The 18,850-nt window shown below is 44.2% G+C and overlaps 1 protein-coding gene across 1 annotated transcript in view; it reads left to right on the forward strand.

The window, feature by feature from the left end:
* Positions 1-306: 306 nt before the first annotated feature.
* SDC2 (syndecan 2) overlaps positions 307-18,850 on the forward strand; it is an 82,242-nt gene continuing 63,698 nt past the window's right edge. The window contains exon 1 of the mRNA XM_075270342.1: positions 307-652. Within this exon, the coding sequence (XP_075126443.1) occupies positions 593-652 (60 nt within the window). The 5' untranslated portion in view covers positions 307-592. The remainder of the gene's footprint in view (positions 653-18,850) is intronic.

Consider the following 18,850-nt stretch of genomic DNA (forward strand, 5'->3'; position numbering starts at 1 on the left):
TGACCCTAAGTCAGTCACTGCAGTGTGAATAAGACCTTATCGCTTCTCTTCTATTTTCTATCCTCTCTATCTGATTTTGACTTGGATAAACTGCATAAACCCCTTCCTGAGGTGTGAATGAAGCCTTAAACACGGGGCAGCCCTGGTATTTGGCCGTGCAGGGTCCTGACATGACTGTGTATTGTGTCTGGGAAGGTGAGGAGACCTGGCTGAGCTAGTAATGTGAGTATGAGGAGGAGGGTCATGGAGGAAGGTCGGTCACTTCCTGCCAATCCATAGTGAGCGCATTCTCCTGGGTCTTCACTACGGTAGGAGTCGCACTACTCCACTGTACATATTACTGAGGAGACTGAGGGAGGAACAGACGAGCGCGCAGCCTGAAGGGGGAGAGGAGCGCACAGAGCCGGAGCCTCAGTCAGGAGACACGAGCACTGCTCCGCACACCACCAAAGCGGCAGCAGCAGCAGCAGCAGCCATAGGACATAGGAACACAAGCGTGGAGGAGCCCGACACACATTGCTGGGGATTCCTATAGCAGCAACAAGTGAGAGATCTGCCCAAGTTTCTGTGGTGTCAGCCGCACAGCCTTACCATGAGGAATATGTGGATACTACTAAGCTTTGCCTTGCTGGCCCTGGTGTCTGGGGAGACGGTGAGTGATTGGCTACGACCCGAGGGGACTACAACTCCCAGCATGCCCTGACAGGTCGCCCAGGCTTCCTGCCTTATGTACATGGCTGGAGCTGTAGAAAGTTTTCTGGAGACTTCATGTTTTGGGTGGATTTGAAGCCATTTCTGCTGAAATCTGACACTTTACGTGCTGCAAAAAACAACAAGTAGGACCTAGAGAATCCTACAGAGCGTCCCTTTAATAGGATCGGTGGCCATGGGGTTAAGGCGTCCCATAGGATTGTTTATGACAATGCCCGGGCGGTGAGGGATTGGAAAGTTAAACTACACGGGCGATAGATTTTCCTGATGGGTTTCGGTGGATCCTAAAGATTTGTTGTAGGAACTTTGGAGGGATTTAGTTGTTCACCTCTGATCGGTTTGGGATCATTTCATAGGATTTTGCTTTGGTCGCCCCCCCCTGAGATTTGGTAGTAGGATTAGGAATCGGTTGCATCCTGTCAGGTTGAGATCTGTAGGATTGCACTTTTCTCCACATTTGATAGTTCTGATTTAGGGTTTCATGTGGTCACATCACAACAATTTGGGATCAGATTGTAGGATTGTAACTGATCACATCTAATTGTTTACTAGGATTGCACTTGGTCACATCTGATCAGTTCGTAGGATTGCACTTGGTCACATTTTATTAGTGGGATTGCACTTGGTTACATCTGATCAGTTCGTAGGATTGCACTTGGTCACATTTTATTAGTAGGATTGCACTTGATCACATATGATCAGTTAGTAGGATTGCACTTGGTCACATTTTATTAGTGGGATTGCACTTGGTCACATCTGATCAGTTAGTAGGATTGCACTTGATCACATCTGATCAGTTAGTAGGATTGCACTTGGTCACATTGTTTTTGTCACCTCTTATCAGTTTGGGATCAATTACTAGAATTGCATTTGTTCACATCCTATAAATCTGTGATCAGTTAGTGGGATTGCACTTGGTCACATCAGATCACTTTGTAGGATTAGGCTTGATCACACGTGATTGTTTTTGGCACGTCTGATCAGGATTGGTCACATCTGATCAGTTCGTAGGATTACACTTGGTCACTGATGATTGTTTTTGTCACGTCCTATCAGTTTGGGATCAATTACTAGGTTTGTATTTGTTCACATCTTATAAATCTATGATCAGTTAGTAGGATTGCACTTGATCACATCAGATCACTTTGTCGGATTAGACTTGATCACGTGATTGTTTTTGTCACGTCTGATCAGGATTGGTCACAGTAGGATTACACTTGGTCACTGATTGTTTTTGTCACGTCCTATCAGTTTGGGATCAGTTACTAGGATTGTACTTGTATGATCAGTTAGTAGGATTGCACTCGATCACATCAGATCACTTAGTAGGATTAGACTCCATATTGTATGATTTGTTTTTGTCACATCCAATCAGGATTGGTCAAATCTGATCAGTTGCTAGGATTGCACTTCTGCTGACATCTGATCATGTTGGGATTCCATAGCAGGGATTGAATTTATAATAGAAATTTCATTATTTGTTTCGGTGACGTAAACGCAACATTTGTCATCATCATCATCGGCTGTTACGTGTGAAAAATCGTTACGTTCATGACCCACCCTAACGGCAAACGAAAGTGGTTACGCGACGTCAGCCCGGGGAACAATCGCAGTAATTAGGATCATTTTGGTCTTGTTACTAAATACAGACTTTTGCAAAAAGGAAAATGAAAGGTTAATTACCCACGATCCGTAATCTCTGCGTCCTGTAGTAAACCATCCTTCCCTATAATTTTATAAAGTTTATGTAGGGACATTGTATGGACTATAGACCCCCAGGGGTCCCTGGGTCTCCTAGGATTGGATCTGTAGTATATATGCACCAGCCCTGTATATAGGGGGCATCACAATGTGATTATATGTATGATCATGGCATCAGGGTTCTCCTTTATTAGAGTAGGGGGCACTGCCGTGTATCAATAAAATGTTTATCGCCATAATTATTATGGGTCTAAACGACAAAAATGACAGTAAAAATTCCAAATTAGGAGGACGACGGATCCTTGCACTCACACGTTTTATGGCGTTGGAGGGGGGGGACATTTTAAGAGCTGCTAAAGTTTCAGTAACTTATTAATTGAGGGCTGGAGGAATTAGGCCCCCCCCTCCCCAGTGCTTCAGCTGTGTTTATGATATCCCCGCACCCCTCCTCCACTTCCTGCTGGAGCTTCATCCACTCCAGATTCCCCCCTTTTGTTGACAGAGTCCTGCAGACCAGCACACTCTGAAAACTTGTTTGGAGAGTCCCAGTATGTAGTGGGGAGGGGAGGGGGCTTCTGCGCCAGCTTTCTCTTCTTGTTGATGTTTTGGGTGGGTTTTTCCTGCAGGTTCGATGCCCTGGATATGTAATAGTCTGATATTGTTAGTGCTTTACCAGGAGGAAATCATCATTTTTATTTTTTTTTTGCTGTTTTTCGTGAACGTCATCCAAGACCCCGGGGCAGTTGTGAAAATTATTTTCCGACTGACATAAATCTCTCTGGAATTTTTTTTAACCCATGGGTTTATAGGAAAGAAAAGCTCAGATCACACATGAATGTGGATTGCAGGGTCCTGCCCTGGAGTGCACACTGTCTAGACTGCAGAGTGCTTGTGAAACGCGCCAAACTGCTGCTGCTGCGGGTGAAACTATGTGCACACCAGGCGCGTTCTTTATGTGGTTGTAATACTAAAGATATCTGACGTACCATGGACTGGATCATGAATGACTCTCTGCTAGATTTATGACTAATTCATATTAGTTCAATGGACTGTATTATTTATATAGTGCCGACGTATTCTGTTGCGTTGTACACCGTCCCTGTCCTCAGTCTAACTTCCTTGTTCCACTTACGGTCTGCGATCGGAAGAAAATTAAAGGGGATGTCCAAGAATAGCAAGAAATTGGGGCTAAGTCTCTATTCACTTTACGTTTTGTTTTTTTACATCCAGATCTGCGTAATGTTAAAGAGCAAAAACAAAAAACGGACACAAACGTTGGGCGCCTGTTTAAAAAAAATTTCATTTTTTAATTCTTCTTAAGACTAACACAGACGTATAATATACTGCAGTACAAATGGTTCGCAAAATTATGCATAATGCGTTTCCCCTGCGTACTGCAACGTGGGGCCTTACGGTAAAGGTGCGCTGCGGAGGGCTGTGATTGGCCGTAATGGTCGTGCGTTGTCGGCGTAAACAAGCACTGGAATGACGTCATTGGAATGGGTTTTTTTGGTCAACATCGCCCCCTGTCTGTGCCTCAGTTTCTGCTAATCTTGGACATCCCATTGTGATTAGCTGCACAAAAGCTTTTTCCAACCTTGAAATATGATCTGTAGCCGTGATGGCGAACCTATGGCACGGGTGCTAAAGGTGGCACTCAGAGTCTTCTCTTTGGGCACCCATCCGTGGAACAGATTATACTGTGTGGGGGCCATCATGGAGCATGGGGGCCACTGTGCAGCAGATTGTACTGTGTGGGGGCCACTGTGCAGCCGATTGTACTGTGTGGGGGCCACTGTGCAGCAGATTGTACTGTGTGGGGGCCACTGTGCAGCCGATTGTACTGTGTGGGGGCCACTGTGCAGCCGATTGTACTGTGTGGGGGCCACTGTGCAGCCGATTGTACTGTGTGGGGGCCACTGTGCAGCCGATTGTACTGTGTGGGGGCCACTGTGCAGCCGATTGTACTGTGTGGGGGCCACTGTGCAGCCGATTGTACTGTGTGGGGGCCACTGTGCAGCCGATTGTACTGTGTGGGGGCCACTGTGCAGCCGATTGTACTGTGTGGGGGCCACTGTGCAGCCGATTGTACTGTGTGGGGGCCACTGTGCAGCCGATTGTACTGTGTGGGGGCCACTGTGCAGCCGATTGTGCTGTGTGGGGGCCACTGTGCAGCCGATTGTACTGTGTGGGGGCCACAGTGGAGCAGAAACCTCTATAAAGCCCCATTCGTATGACCATATTTTGCAGGTCTGTAATTGTGTACAATTGTGGATACGCACATTATTAAGGTTAAATTGCTGTGTTGGCACTTGGTTTTGGGTTGCAGTTTGGGAACTCGGTCTCTAAAAGGTTTGCTATCACTGGTCTATATAGTGACCATATTTCCCAGACTGTCCCCTGTCTGGAGACCCAGACTCTCAATACTATAGACATCTATGATACCGTGAGTCACCGGTTCACCGTGGGACTTGTCTCCTGTTCTGCAATCATGATGGGACTGTAGTCCTGCAGTAAGGCCGTGATTCACTGTATCATAGTTACTATGATGCTGTGAGTCCAGGTCTCCAGTCTGGGAAATGTGGACCATGTATTACCGACTACTAAAGCTAGTGTGTAGCTCTAACCTTATCCATATGTGTATGGCAGGGGTCTCTTTGGATTGGATTTGAACCCAGGTTGCCAGCGATGAACTGACTGGTGCACCATACCATCAACCCATAACATGCAATGTATAATTTGCTATACTGTGAGATAGCGGTATATATGGTATTCCATGTATGTGTGTGTGTGTGTGTGTATATATATATATATATATATATATATATATATATATATATATATATATATATATTCACCAATGTAACAACCGCCCACTTGTTCCTTTCTGTCTGGCTTCTCGCAGGACGTAACGTCTGGTAGACTACGCAATTGTATGTTGAAATAAAAGCAGACAGCGACAGATACATTTTTTTTTTTTCTTTTATGTCTGTATAACATGGCCTTCTTTTGTGTTTGTATCCATTAAGCAGGTCTTGGAAACAAGATATGAATCTAACCTTTGCTTTTCCTTATTATAGGGGAATTATAATCTGATATAGTAATGGCATTGTGTTACGATTTGACCAATAAGACCCCCACCAGACCTAAAAATGGAGGGGTCACAGATCTGATTCCATAGCTGCTGCACGGCAGTGCCCCCCTAATTACCTGGCTGTGCTGAGAACTGCAGTTGGCCTTCTAAGTTTTATCTGAAATTCAATATAGTTACAACATACCTGGTGGAGTTTTTGGTATTATTGTGTCACGGCACGTTGCATGTGATGCATAAAGGGAGACGCTGAGATCTTTGACTGTGCAACAAGGAGTCGCAACATCCTTGGTGGTCGCAGTACAACTCCATTCAAGGAATCGCAGTGCAACAGTGATCTATAGATGCGGCCAACATTATTGTAGCCCCGGCCTTACCTTCCATCTAGGATTCCAGGTCATGTATTTAAGGTCTATTATACTGTACTATACACATCACAAACTTTGCAATGACCCCTGGCGGTTGGATAGTTTTTATAGGTTGGAGCAATGTGAATAGTAATTCTGCTCAACATTAGTAAAATTTTTGTAATTTTTTTTTCTTCTGAATAATAGAAAACAGTTCGGCAGAAAATGGAGTTGATAAACATCTCCACATTCCATAGTATGAAGGGGGGTAAAGGGCGGACCTTGTTCTGGGACCAGAAAAAAAAATCCCTGCCAATGAACAAGGGGTCCTGGAAGCAATTGAGGGAAAATGAGATTCCTGAACAAAACCAGCTGTCCTGGCCCCTATGGCTGAAAACTAGTATTGTATCGTCCGGGCGTGCCAAGGCCGCAGGCTTCACAGTGACCTGAAGCCGGATCACTTGTGTGTACATACTTATAGGATCGTGTGGTATAATCCATTCACGGAGCCTGTACTGATGGGATGTATTCACATGCTCTTATTTATTTGCACATTGCATTTATCAGTACTTTATATACCCGGGCCTGAGGCTGGATTAACATGACCATAATTCTAGCCATATTATAGGGACTTTATTATAGCCATGACCTAAGTTTGGGTCATCAAACCCGTGGTCAGGATGGAATTTACAACTGTAATGTGGACGTATCTTGGCTATGTGAAAGGATTGGAGCTTTGGCCATCACTATGTAGGGGCGAGGGAGACCCTACGTATTCACGTGTGCTGACTGCTATATAGACTGTCTTAGAAAAAACACTTTGAACAATTCCTGCACCGCATATGTAATAAAGTGGTTTTCTGGCCTTAAAGAGGACCTTTCATCAGTTGGGACACATGTGGTTTTATATATAACTGGAAAGCCGATAGTGCACTGAATTCAGCGCACTATTGGTTTTCCCGATCTGTGCTCCGGGTGAGGAGCTATCGGTGCCAGTACCGTAGCTCTTCACTGTCAGAAGGGCGTTCCTGACAGTAAGTCTGGAATACCCTTCTTCACAGCAGCGCCTATAGCACTGTACTGTGAGTTTGGGGAGGAACGCCTCGTCTATGGACGACCACTATCAGGAGGGGAGGGAGGCAAAAACCGCTTCAAAAACTGCTAGTGTTTTTTTTTCAAGATCCATACACTGTGCTGGAGGAAAAAACTCAAAACTCCTCAAAAAAAGCTCCAAAAACCACTTAATGTCAAAAAAAACGCTTCAAAAAACCATTTCCTAATTCCCAAAGCGGATTTTTTTCCTTACCAAATTCCTTGACCCCTAACTACGTGTGACCTTTAAGAGGCTCATTTGCATAGTGAAGGAAACTGTAATATTTTGGCACTGTTTTGCAAGGGGAAAACACTTTGATTCAGGTGCTCCTAACCTATCTATGCTGGGTACTGGTAACCGACTCGGTTTAAAGTTTTCTTAACATGGTGCTATTACAGACTGGTATGGTAGTCAGGTATTTTGTGTATAAAAGGGATTATATACCAAGAGGGGAATGAAGTAATCCTATGAAGTCTGTATTCACACTGGTGTATTTTTCATGCTATGTCTTATGATATCACTCTGAATGTGAAGTTCAGCTTCTCTGTGCCTGCTGTACAGTTGAATGCAGGTTTATTGTCCCCCATTAGCCCGGGGTCACATTTATCACTTGTGTGCGGCCACTTGTTTTATGCCTGACGTTTTTGTGCTCCGTCCAGTCTCGACATACGTAAACCAATCTATAGCGATTGTGTCAGCAAAGGACAAGTCTGACCATGGGATACGTAACAAGCCCTAAATGTGTCTGCGAAGCTCCACAACACTTGTTCACACAGTGGAGTTTTGATGCTTATTAACCCATCTAGGCCCTGACTGATACATAGATATCATTTATATACATACGTATATCCGAGGACATATAGAGGGTCATAGATAATTTATTCAATGTAGTTTTTGTTCTACTTGCAGTTTTTCTTTTGTCGTTTTTCAATTTTTAATATTTCTGATTCTTGGGGAAACAAAGCTCCCATTATGGTGAGTGGTTCCAGCGTGTTTAATGCAGGGCTTTGACATCTGTTCAGTTGCAGCGGAGCCAGGTCAGATTAGTATGGCCGCTCCTCGCGGTCAGCATTGCCTCCGTCGGCTCGATCTGCTGTTTGTTGTGTAACAGTAATTGCCTGTGCCTGGTGTAATGGAGCAAGGAACGTGGAGATCAGAACGTAGCGTCAAGCCCAAAGCTTGGCCCTCCAAACCTAACCTGTGACCCTAGTGGAGGAGCGTGGCCTTCAGACAATCTATCATCATGGACGGTTTTTTGATAAGATTAACTTAAATGTTTATTTGGCTGAAATTTTCAGCCCTTTGAAATTGGGTTGAAAGGGCAGGTACAGCTAGTAACCATATCAGATCGACAAAGTGCACCTCTGGTAGTGCCGCCATGTTTGGAGGTGCATTCCCTGTACTGGGTAAGCTTTTCTACTATATCCAGGTCCTTTGGCTCCCAACAATCAGCTTTGCAGCAGGGAAGGCCGGAAGTTTCGGAGCCTCCCCTGCCAACACACTGATTCTCAGTCACATGACCGACTACGCTCTACTCTATGGACCTGCAGCAGGAGTAGAGCCGAGTCAATGATGTCACAGGGAGGAAGCGCACTGAGGCGTCCTGCACTCAGCAAATGTAATAATCGGAGGTGCTTCTATATTAGTAATAAAGCTTATCCAGTGCAGAGAATATACTGGTAACCTTTAGTTATTCCTGAATAACCCCTTTAAGGGATAGCTATAAAGGGGTGACCAGGTTTCTGAGATTGAGGGCCGGTGATCTGATGACTTGTGGCAGCTTTTTTTCTCTACGAGCGCTCCCATTGAAGTGAATGGGAAGTGCTCGCGTGTACGGCTTGGAATGAGGCGAGTGAGCCGTACACACGAGCACTTCCCATTCACTTCAATGGGAGCGCTCGTAGAGAAAAAAGCAGCCCATTCATTTCAATGGGGAGCACTCATATGCCGGCTCCCATAGGAATGAATGGGATCTGCTTTATACACGCTGATTCTGAACGTGTTTTAACGTTCAGAATCAGTCAGCGTATCCGTAGTGTGAATGGGCCCTTAGGTTGTAATAGGCACCTATAGACGTCTAGTGGGGCCATACTATGCCTGCATAAGCCAACATAAAGCGTCATGTTGCATTGTACTCCATATGAGAGAACTCTGTATAATGAGCCACAGGATCTCCTTGCATAGGGCCCTGTCCCATATATAAGTTCTACTAACCAAGAGCCCAACTGGGGTTTCCATATATTGGAGGTCCTAGTAACTGGATAACTTGTAATAAGCTTCAAACATGGTATCCTATTAATATTATAAATGTGAAAGTTTGTGAGTTTGGATGTTTGTGGGTTTGTGTGTTTGGATGTTTGTTCCTCAATCACGCAAAACCCGCTCGACCGATTTTGCTGAAAGTTTTCACAAACATAGTTAATACACCCGATTGCGCAATAGGCTACTTTTCGTCACAACAGCGCACATACGTTTGTGCCAGGACCCCCACAAACCCCAAACTCACACCACCATCTCTGCAATCTCACACACTTTGGACCATAGCAAGCCACAAAATTCCTATTGCCCTCTGCAGCCTCGCCCCTAACCCCACACAATCACATACACATATACTTTACCACTTTGCCCCTCACCTTAACGATACTCCAGGAGGCGCTCTTTAACGCTCCGGAGCAGCCATGTTTGCCGACCCCCACCGCTCTGACAATCTGCGACACCCCCCACCCATGTCAATACCCCTAGGAAGTCTAATAAATGCAAAAAAAAAAGTTTAAAAAAAAGTAAAAAACATATAAAAAGGATTAAAAATTTAAATCACCCCCCTTTCCCTAGAACACATATAAAAGTAGTAAAAAACTGTGAAACACATACATGTTAGGTATCCCCGCGTCCGAAATCGCCCGCTCTACAAAGCTATACAAATATTTTTCCTGTTCGGTAAACGCCGTAGCGGGAAAAATGGTCAAAAGTGCCAAACCGCCGTTTTTTTCACTCTTTTGATTCTGATAAAAATTTGAATAAAAAGTGATCAAAGCAATAACATTTCCCGAAAATGGTAGAACTAAAAAGTACACCCGACCCCGCAAAAAAAGACGCCCTATAAATCCCCGTACACGCACGTATAAAAAAGTTACGGCTGTTGGAATATGACGACTTTTCAAAAAAAAATGTTTTAACACAGTTTTGGATTTTTTTAAGGGGTCAAAATGTAAATAAAACCATATAAATTTGGTATCCCCGGAATCGTAACGAAACACAGAATACAGGGGACATGTCATTTTGGTTGCACAGTGAACGCCGTAAAACCAAAGCCCCTAAGAAAGTCGCAGAAATGCATTTTTTGGACAAATCCACCCCATTCTGAATTTTTTCCCTGCTTCCCAGTACGTTATACTGAATAAATAATGGTGGCATCATGAAGAAAAATTTGTCCCAAGAAAAATTAAGACCTCATATGGCTCTGGGAGCGGAGAAATAAAAAAGTTATGAGGTTTAGAAGGAGGGGAGTCAAAAATGAAAAACCAAAATCAAAAAATGCCATCGACGGGAAAGGGTTAACTTCAAATACTTCTGTCCCAAAGTCACTATGTAAAGTTTCTCACAACACCGTATATATAGCAGCTCAAATACAAAGTAACTTCAACACAAAAGTCTCACGTATTCTCTGAATTACAGCAAAAACAAGATACAAAGTTACATTTCATATCCCATACCTTATACACAGTACGAAAACCTTACCCGCGCCTGTGTATACCCACTGCTACAATCACCGCAGACGAAGTCGCGGGTACCAGCTAGTTGTCTATAATGGCCTTGCCCTATCTAAGCTCCCGGTAAGTGAGGGTTTCTAGGCGGAATCGCACTTTTAAGAACCCCGTCCTGTGTAAACGCCTTCATTGCTTTGCACCCACAATGACTTTGGTGTCAGGTTCACACGGATTGACCCTCTTATTACTTGTCATTCAGTTGCCCTGTTTTATCCTCTACTGCTTCAAAGCTTCCCTGGTCCTCCAGGTCTACGTGTGATCCAGATGTGGGTGATGTCACTGGGACGGCCGACCCTACGTCTTTGTCTCCAGTATACAAGCAGCCGTATTTTCTTAGGTGTCTTGTAAATTCCAGCTTGCCATAAAGCAATGATGGATAGAAAGAGAATCCCTGCAGGCCATACGGGCTGTTTATGAGAAGCTGTTGTCTTCATTTAAGTCTCCCGTATATTTTGGAATTTTTTTTTTTTCTCCATGAACAAAATATTTTCACACATTCTCTTCTCCGTTTTTTTTTTTTTTTTTGTTTTGTACTTCAGCAACTCTACCCCATTGACGGGTTTGAGGCTGAACTTCAATACCAAACACCCCCCTTACCAATCGTACAGTATTGTTTGGTATTCGATGAAGTTGCAGAGCTCACCCGGACGCTGGGGTCTTTTCAAGCAGCTGATCTGTAGGGGTCCCCTAATGATCACATATTGATGGCCAATCCTAAGGAAACATGAATCCTCAGCAAAAGTGAACTCAGAAAACCCCATTAGGGCTAGTTCACACGGGACTAGTGACTGCGTATTTTGGTCCTGATTTTGGACGGGAAACCGCGTCAGAATAGGACCAAAATGCGCCTGTCGTGGCTTCCCGCTCCAGAGTAGGCCTTAGTCCAGAGGGTACTGTCGGGAGGCGGAGGCTGGGGCTGAATCAGCCTGAAGAAAGGGCAGCACGCTTCTTTTTTGCGCGAGCGGGAACATACCGCTCACGGAAAAAAAGAACTTTAGCGGTCTACATACTGTAGACCTCTATTGTGAGGGGGCAGATTTTGAGGAGGATTCAGCGTCAAAATCTGCCCCCTCTTGCCCCATGTGAGATGACATTTTGCGGGCAAAGGATTTAGTTGCAGTGCGTGTTCTATGCTATGGCTACATCATTGACCCAAAAGTCAGCCCTGTAAATTTTCCCTTTCGCAGATGACAGATGGCGGTTTTTGTGCTTGGACACTTTAGCATCTTTGTTCGGTATGAGGTCCATGTGTTTTATTTTCTGCCTCTTGTTTACTCTCTAATCCCTCGCACTCACTAGATGAATAGGGGCCGTTTATTATTTTAGCACATCTTGAAAGGGTTTTTCAGAAGAAACATTTGTAATGATGAATGAGGTCGGCTACGGTAAACAATCCGGCATACTTCTCGCCTGTAAACACATTCGTAATGGACAAGGCTCCTCTATGTATGAAACGCACAAGGAGAAGGGTGTATGTTCAGCTGTGATATTTTCATCAGGTTATGGAGGAGGTCCTCACCGAAAAGCTAAAAAGTTGTAAACCTCTACAAACCCTACTGCTGAATATCTGCAGTGTGGTTCCTGGTCCGTAGGTGGCGCCATAAAAACCCCTCCATGAGTTTATGGCTTATGGGGTTTACTGGTTTTACATTGATATATAGGTATAGGAATTTTTCTTTTTATGTATGGCCTATCCTTAGCATTGGCCCAAAATATCTCATTGTTGGGGGCCAATAACTGGCCCCTGCATGGACCAGTTGATCAAAGCCACCGATGCTCAGACTATACACAGCACAGAGTGGGAAATGGGCGGTATAATGGCCGTGCGCCATCACCGTAGCTTAGCTCCCATAGACCTCAGTGGGAAAGCCAGGTTATAAATGACCTTTTTACAAAAAATCTGATGGGTCAGACTTTTTGTGAAGGTGTCCTATAGAGAAACTGGGTATACGTTACAGTAATGCTGCAATTTTACCCCTACTCATTGGCAACCAAGCCTTGCCTAGATTTTGACACGTTCCTTATGGGACTTTATGTACCTCAAAATGGTGAAAATACAACTCCTCCTGCAAAAACACGGACCATTACAGCTATATCGAAAGGAATAGAAAAAAAACCCAAAAACTATTTGAATTTGTGGATTTAAAGGCCCTTAATGGGTTAAAGGGACTGGGCAACTTCAAAAAATTTACAAGGCATGACATTTTGTAAAACCTAGAAAAAAAAACCAAAACCTAATTTACCAGTCTGGTCCTAGTCATTTCAGGGTCTTGCCGGGTTCCAGAACGGACTCGAAAGGACTGTGAAAAATGTCCATTTTTTTTTTACATCCGTTTCGTACCACGTCGTGTGAATGTAGGCTTAGTCTTACGAACCTTAAAGGCCTTATTCACACGGTAGTTTTTCTGCTCAGTATTGTAAGCCCAAACCAGAAGAGGAACAAAGCAGATTTTGTTGGTGGTTGTGACATAAAAATCCCAAGCAGAATTCTGTTGTGTGAACAGACCCTAAGGCCGGGTTCACGTGATTTTTTTTTGGTCTGGAATCGGAGGCAGAGGCCGACTCAGGTTCCGGTCCAAAATAGGGTAGCTGTGACTGGATGCCGGTGCAGTCGCGCACTCCGCTCCAGATTAGTCCCAAATGAATTGGCCTAGTCGGGAGGGAGGTGTCTTCAGGTGGATTCACGAGGCGACTCTGCCTGAAATAATGAGCATGTCCGTTCTTTTTTCCGGGAGCCGAAACAAGCCGTTTCCGGAAACAAAGAGCTGACCAGCTCCCATTTATTTCAATGGGAGCCGTCTTTTTGTTCAGGATTTTGAGGCCTCAAAATCCTGACCAACATACCCCGTGTGAACTCAGCCTCAATGTTCATGTCACGTGTGACGGTCGCACGTGACGCAGTAATAACAGTATGGATTACAGGCCATGGCCTTTGTCTTTTCACCCTTCCCTTTCTCCCTGCTAGCCATGCGTTGCAATGTGTAGGGGGCGGACATGGTATTGAACGTGACCTGTCTCCTCGTTGCAGGTGTGACACTATTTTGCATCTTAACCGTGGAAAAATTTTAACCCAGCTTTGGCCGCCGCTGAGCCGGGGACACCTGCTTGGAAACTGAAGCAAATATTATCAGAAAGCTGTTAATGAGAAGCCGAAAGCCGCGCGGATTATTGATTCATGGAATGATGTAATCGCTGGGGGGGAGACTTTATGCCGGCTGCCTTTTATAAATGTTTTATTGGGTCGGAAATGAAATTTTTAATTCGACATTGGCAGCGAGTAAATAAATGTTTATTTCCACCAAAAGGCGGAATGTCACTAATTAAAGTTTTATTACGTGTAAACGCAATTATGGCGGCGGCGGCGGGCTCGGCTTTACGGTATAAATATTAGATCAGTGCAGTTCTGTCTGTTTTATGTTTGCTGATGGGATAAGCGTGGTTAGTATTCCTGCTAGGTCTCTGCCGGGATTTACACCTATAAGTTGAATTGTAGCTTCTTCTTTTTTTTTCGGTTCTTTGTAACTTTTGGTTGTATTCATTATCCGTTCGTTGTTTGATCCCCTCGCTGTAGGATCGCGGCCGCTGTCGGGTTTCTGTGTTTTGCATTACTTTCTAGTAAAAATAAAACCGCCTATAGTCGTTGAATCAATATATTTTTTTTTTTTTATCAAGTTAAGGCTTTTAAGTTGAGGTGTTGGTAGTTTCCACAGGGGTTGTTAACTGTAGGTGGCGCTATAGATGTGGCCACCCCTGGTCCGTTAATGGGAGTCTGTCACCAACAACCAGCCATATGACGGGAAAAATCAAGTAGTGTTTCCCGTTGAAAATCGATGTCTTTGTTGCCCAGATATTGCTGTTTTTTTTCAATATGCAATTGAGCTGTATCGAGCAACAAGGGTGTTGCCATTGCTCCAAAGGGGTAATCGGCAACACCATCGTTCTCTAAAGAACTCATTTGCATGTTGTCAAAATTAGTGCTATCTGGGCAAGAGGGAAAACTCCCTTGGATTGAGGTGACCATAACCTATGTATCTGCGGGGCTGGGGTGATAGGCTCGTCTCGTCTCTGAGGACACACACACTCCCTTTAAGATGTCCATACACCTTCAATAACTATTGATGAGAAACTTTAGACCAATATCTGCTCTTCCTAACTCCACCATACACTTGTGTGTTCGGGTTGACCAAGCACACCGAATTTCTTAGTAGGGAGAGGGGAGTTAGTCACTGTCCGATGCCTGCCATTGGCTTATGTCGTGGTTAGAGAGGCGGCGCAACTAGCCATTGGCCAACTTCCTCCTAAACATGTATGCCCTGGTTACCTGAGCAGCTCTTGTGCCGTGTATAGGAGGAAAAAGAGAGTTTCTCGACTATTTCCCCATGAATAAAAGGATCGAGTAGTTGAAGTCCAAGTTCCTGATCCTTATTCCCCCTCCCCCCCCCAACATCAGCCTGGCGAGAGTCCGAAAGATCCCATACTCCTTAGATGGTTGGCCGAAGCCACCAAAATCGTTAGGATTAGCCAACGTATCTCTGTGTATATGAATTGCTTTAGGCCTTAATTCACAAGTCCATTTATTGTGAAAGTTAACATAGGTTGATGCGCCATAGAAAAAATTATATTCGGGTGTAAACGAAAAATCGATCCAATGTTAAGCAGGGACTTTTCGGTCCAATGACCTTCATCATGCCAGATCAATGTGTGAAGTACAACGAGCCTCCATTGTGTCTCAGGTTCCGCTCCAAAATACGTTGAGCTGCACTGCATCCAGTTGCGCACTCCGCTCCGGATTAGGCCCAAATGAATGGTCCTAGTCGGGAGGAGGGAGCGTCTTCAGGCGGATTCGCCTCGCGAAGAATGAGCATGTCGCTTCTTTTTTCTGGGAGCCGGAACAAACAACCCTAATACTGATTTTTGCATCGGGGCCCGAACCTATATTTGGTTTCAATAGGGTACCTATGATTATTACATGGGTATATTTGGTTTCCATATGGTAGATTTGCCTAGTTCCGCATTGATACTGAAGTGGACGTGGCATTTTTATCCATTCAGTGGACTTGCTGAGCGCACGCACACACTATATTCCATGCTAGGCTATATCTCTATTTATAAACCCTCCCTTTGTACTGATTTGCATTTGTTACCGGCGTCCGCCATGAAGTTAATATGCCGCTCAAGGCTTTCCATTTATCACCACGTAGATGGTATATTTTGTGCCTTACGTCTGGCGGTGAGTTATAATGCACCTATAATGTAGTGTTTTTCTATATCTTCTCGCCTGCAGGTTCCAATAGATGTAATTTTACAGCTAAAATATCCCTCTTCCCATTTCCGAGTCGTCATCCTCATCACGTCCTAGTGGTGTTGATCGCAGCCTGTGAATAGCTATGAATGTATGCTGATGGAGGGCCTATTTTTTTTCGCTGTTGACCGCGTTAATGTATTGTAATGGGCCCGTTCCTACCCCATTGGGATACGGTATACGCTTTTTGTTTTCATGTATCTTCCAGTCTATATGGGATCTGGATCCTGTTGTATGAGTGGTCAGCATATGTCTATTGTGTTATATACAATGAGCTGTGAGTGTGAAGTGTGTGTATGTGTATATATATATATATATATATATATATATATATATATTTTTGTTTTGTTGGGTTTTTTTTTCGCTTTCTCGTGTTCTTTCCATGCCCGTAGTGTCACGGGGATTGCACCTTTCTATTGTTTCCATGCTTGTGATGTGTCTATGAATCTAACCCTCTGAATACGAGAAATGTAGTGTTTGCTTTTCTTCTTTCTATCAGTATAATTTTTGTTTTTTTTATTTTTTCCTCCATTTCTATTTTCCACCGAAGTGGCTTTGACTGCGCTTCTAGATGCGAGCTGATACTGTACGTTCACGTCTATTGTTTGGCTTTGTAGTTGCTCCTAACAATCTGCTCTAGTTGTTCTAGTTATTATCCCTTGTCTACTTACATACAAGGTCGTCTTTCAGAAAAAAATATGTGGACTGTTTTCCATAGGGCTTGATGAATAATTTTTTTTCAACACAAGTAGCGCTCTGTTCAGTGTCGGGTAAAAGTCGCTTGCACAGAGTAATAACCTTGTACGACATGAACCATCTGGGGCCTACTTCAGAACTAGACGTCTTCAAGTGCACTAATCTTTATTTTAGGTCAGAGGATTTATTATTGTACTTACCACTATTATCGCCCTTCAATAGCTTTCCTGGCCGACCACCTTGTATGGTTGCCCTAGGTCAGTGATGGCGAACCTTTTAGAGACCGGGTGCCCAAACTGCAACCCAAAACCCACTAATTTATCACAAAGTGGAAACACGGCAATTTAACCTTAATACTGTGCGGATCCACAATTGTGGGAAATTATGTTCCTGCAAAATATGGACTTGTGAATGGGGATTTACAGAGCTTTCAATTTACAAACAGCTTTTTACTGCATTTGGTATAATTTTGAACAAGTCATGTTCATTTACAAAGATCTGTTTTCTAACGATCGTGCAATGTTGTTGTGACCTGTAATAATATCACATGTCTGCTATAAAACAAATGTGATATAAATAGTGAAAGGCCCTCACTCAGTCCAATCTGCTCCACAGAGTATAATCTGTTCCACAGTGACTTCCACAGAGTATAATCTGCTCCACAGTGACCTCCACAGACTATAATCTGCTTCACAGTGACCTCCACAGAGTATAATCTGCACCACAGTGACGTCCACAGAGTATAATCTGCTCCACAGTGACCTCCACAGAGTATAACCTGTTCCACAGTGACCTCCACAGAGTATAATCTGCTCCACAGTGACCTCCACAGAGTATAATCTGCTCCACAGTGACCTCCACAGAGTATAATCTGCTCCACAGTGACCTCCACAGAGTATAATCTGCTCCACAGTGACCTCCACAGAGTATAATCTGCTCCACAGTGACCTCCACAGAGTATAATCTGCTCCACAGTGACCTCCACAGAGTATAATCTGCTCCACAGTGACCTCCACAGAGTATAATCTGCTCCACAGTGACCTCCACAGAGTATAATCTGCTCCACAGTGACCTCCACAGAGTATAATCTGCTCCACAGTGACCTCCACAGAGTATAATCTGCTCCACAGTGACCTCCACAGAGTATAATCTGCTCCACAGTGACCTCCACAGAGTATAATCTGCTCCACAGTGACCTCTACAGAGTAAAATCTGCTCCACAGTGACCTCTACAGAGTATAATCTGCTCCACAGTGACCTCCACAGAGTATAATCTGCTCCACAGTGACCTCTACAGAGTAAAATCTGCTCCACAGTGACCTCCACAGAGTAAAATCTGCTCCACAGTGACCTCCACAGAGTATAATCTGCTCCACAGTGACCTCCACAGAGTATAATCTGCTCCACAGTGACCTCCACAGAGTATAATCTGCTTCACAGTGACCTCCACAGAGTATAATCTGCTTCACAGTGACCTCCACAGAGTAAATTCTGCTCCACAGTGACCTCCACAGAGTAAAATCTGCTCCACAGTGACCTCCACAGAGTATAATCTGCTCCATAGTGACCTCCACAGAGTAAAATCTGCTCCACAGTGACTTCCACAGAGTATAATCTGCTCCACAGTGACCTCCACAGAGTAAAATCTGCTCCACAGTGACCTCCACAGAGTATAATCTGCTCCATAGTGACCTCCATAGAGTAAAATCTGCTCCACAGTGACTTCCACAGAGTATAATCTGCTCCATAGTGACCTCCACAGAGTATAATCTGCTCCACAGTGACCTCCATAGAGTAAAATCTGCTCCACAGTGACTTCCACAGAGTATAATCTGCTCCACAGTGACCTCCACAGAGTAAAATCTGCTCCATAGTGACCTCCATAGAGTAAAATCTGCTCCACAGTGACTTCCACAGAGTATAATCTGCTCCATAGTGACCTCCACAGAGTAAAATCTGCTCCACAGTGACTTCCACAGAGTATAATCTGCTCCACAGTGACCTCCACAGAGTAAAATCTGCTCCATAGTGACCTCCATAGAGTAAAATCTGCTCCACAGTGACTTCCACAGAGTATAATCTGCTCCATAGTGACCTCCACAGAGTAAAATCTGCTCCACAGTGACTTCCACAGAGTATAAT

This window comes from Leptodactylus fuscus, chromosome 4, assembly GCF_031893055.1.
Source record: "Leptodactylus fuscus isolate aLepFus1 chromosome 4, aLepFus1.hap2, whole genome shotgun sequence".
NCBI classification, from domain to species: domain Eukaryota; kingdom Metazoa; phylum Chordata; class Amphibia; order Anura; family Leptodactylidae; genus Leptodactylus; species Leptodactylus fuscus.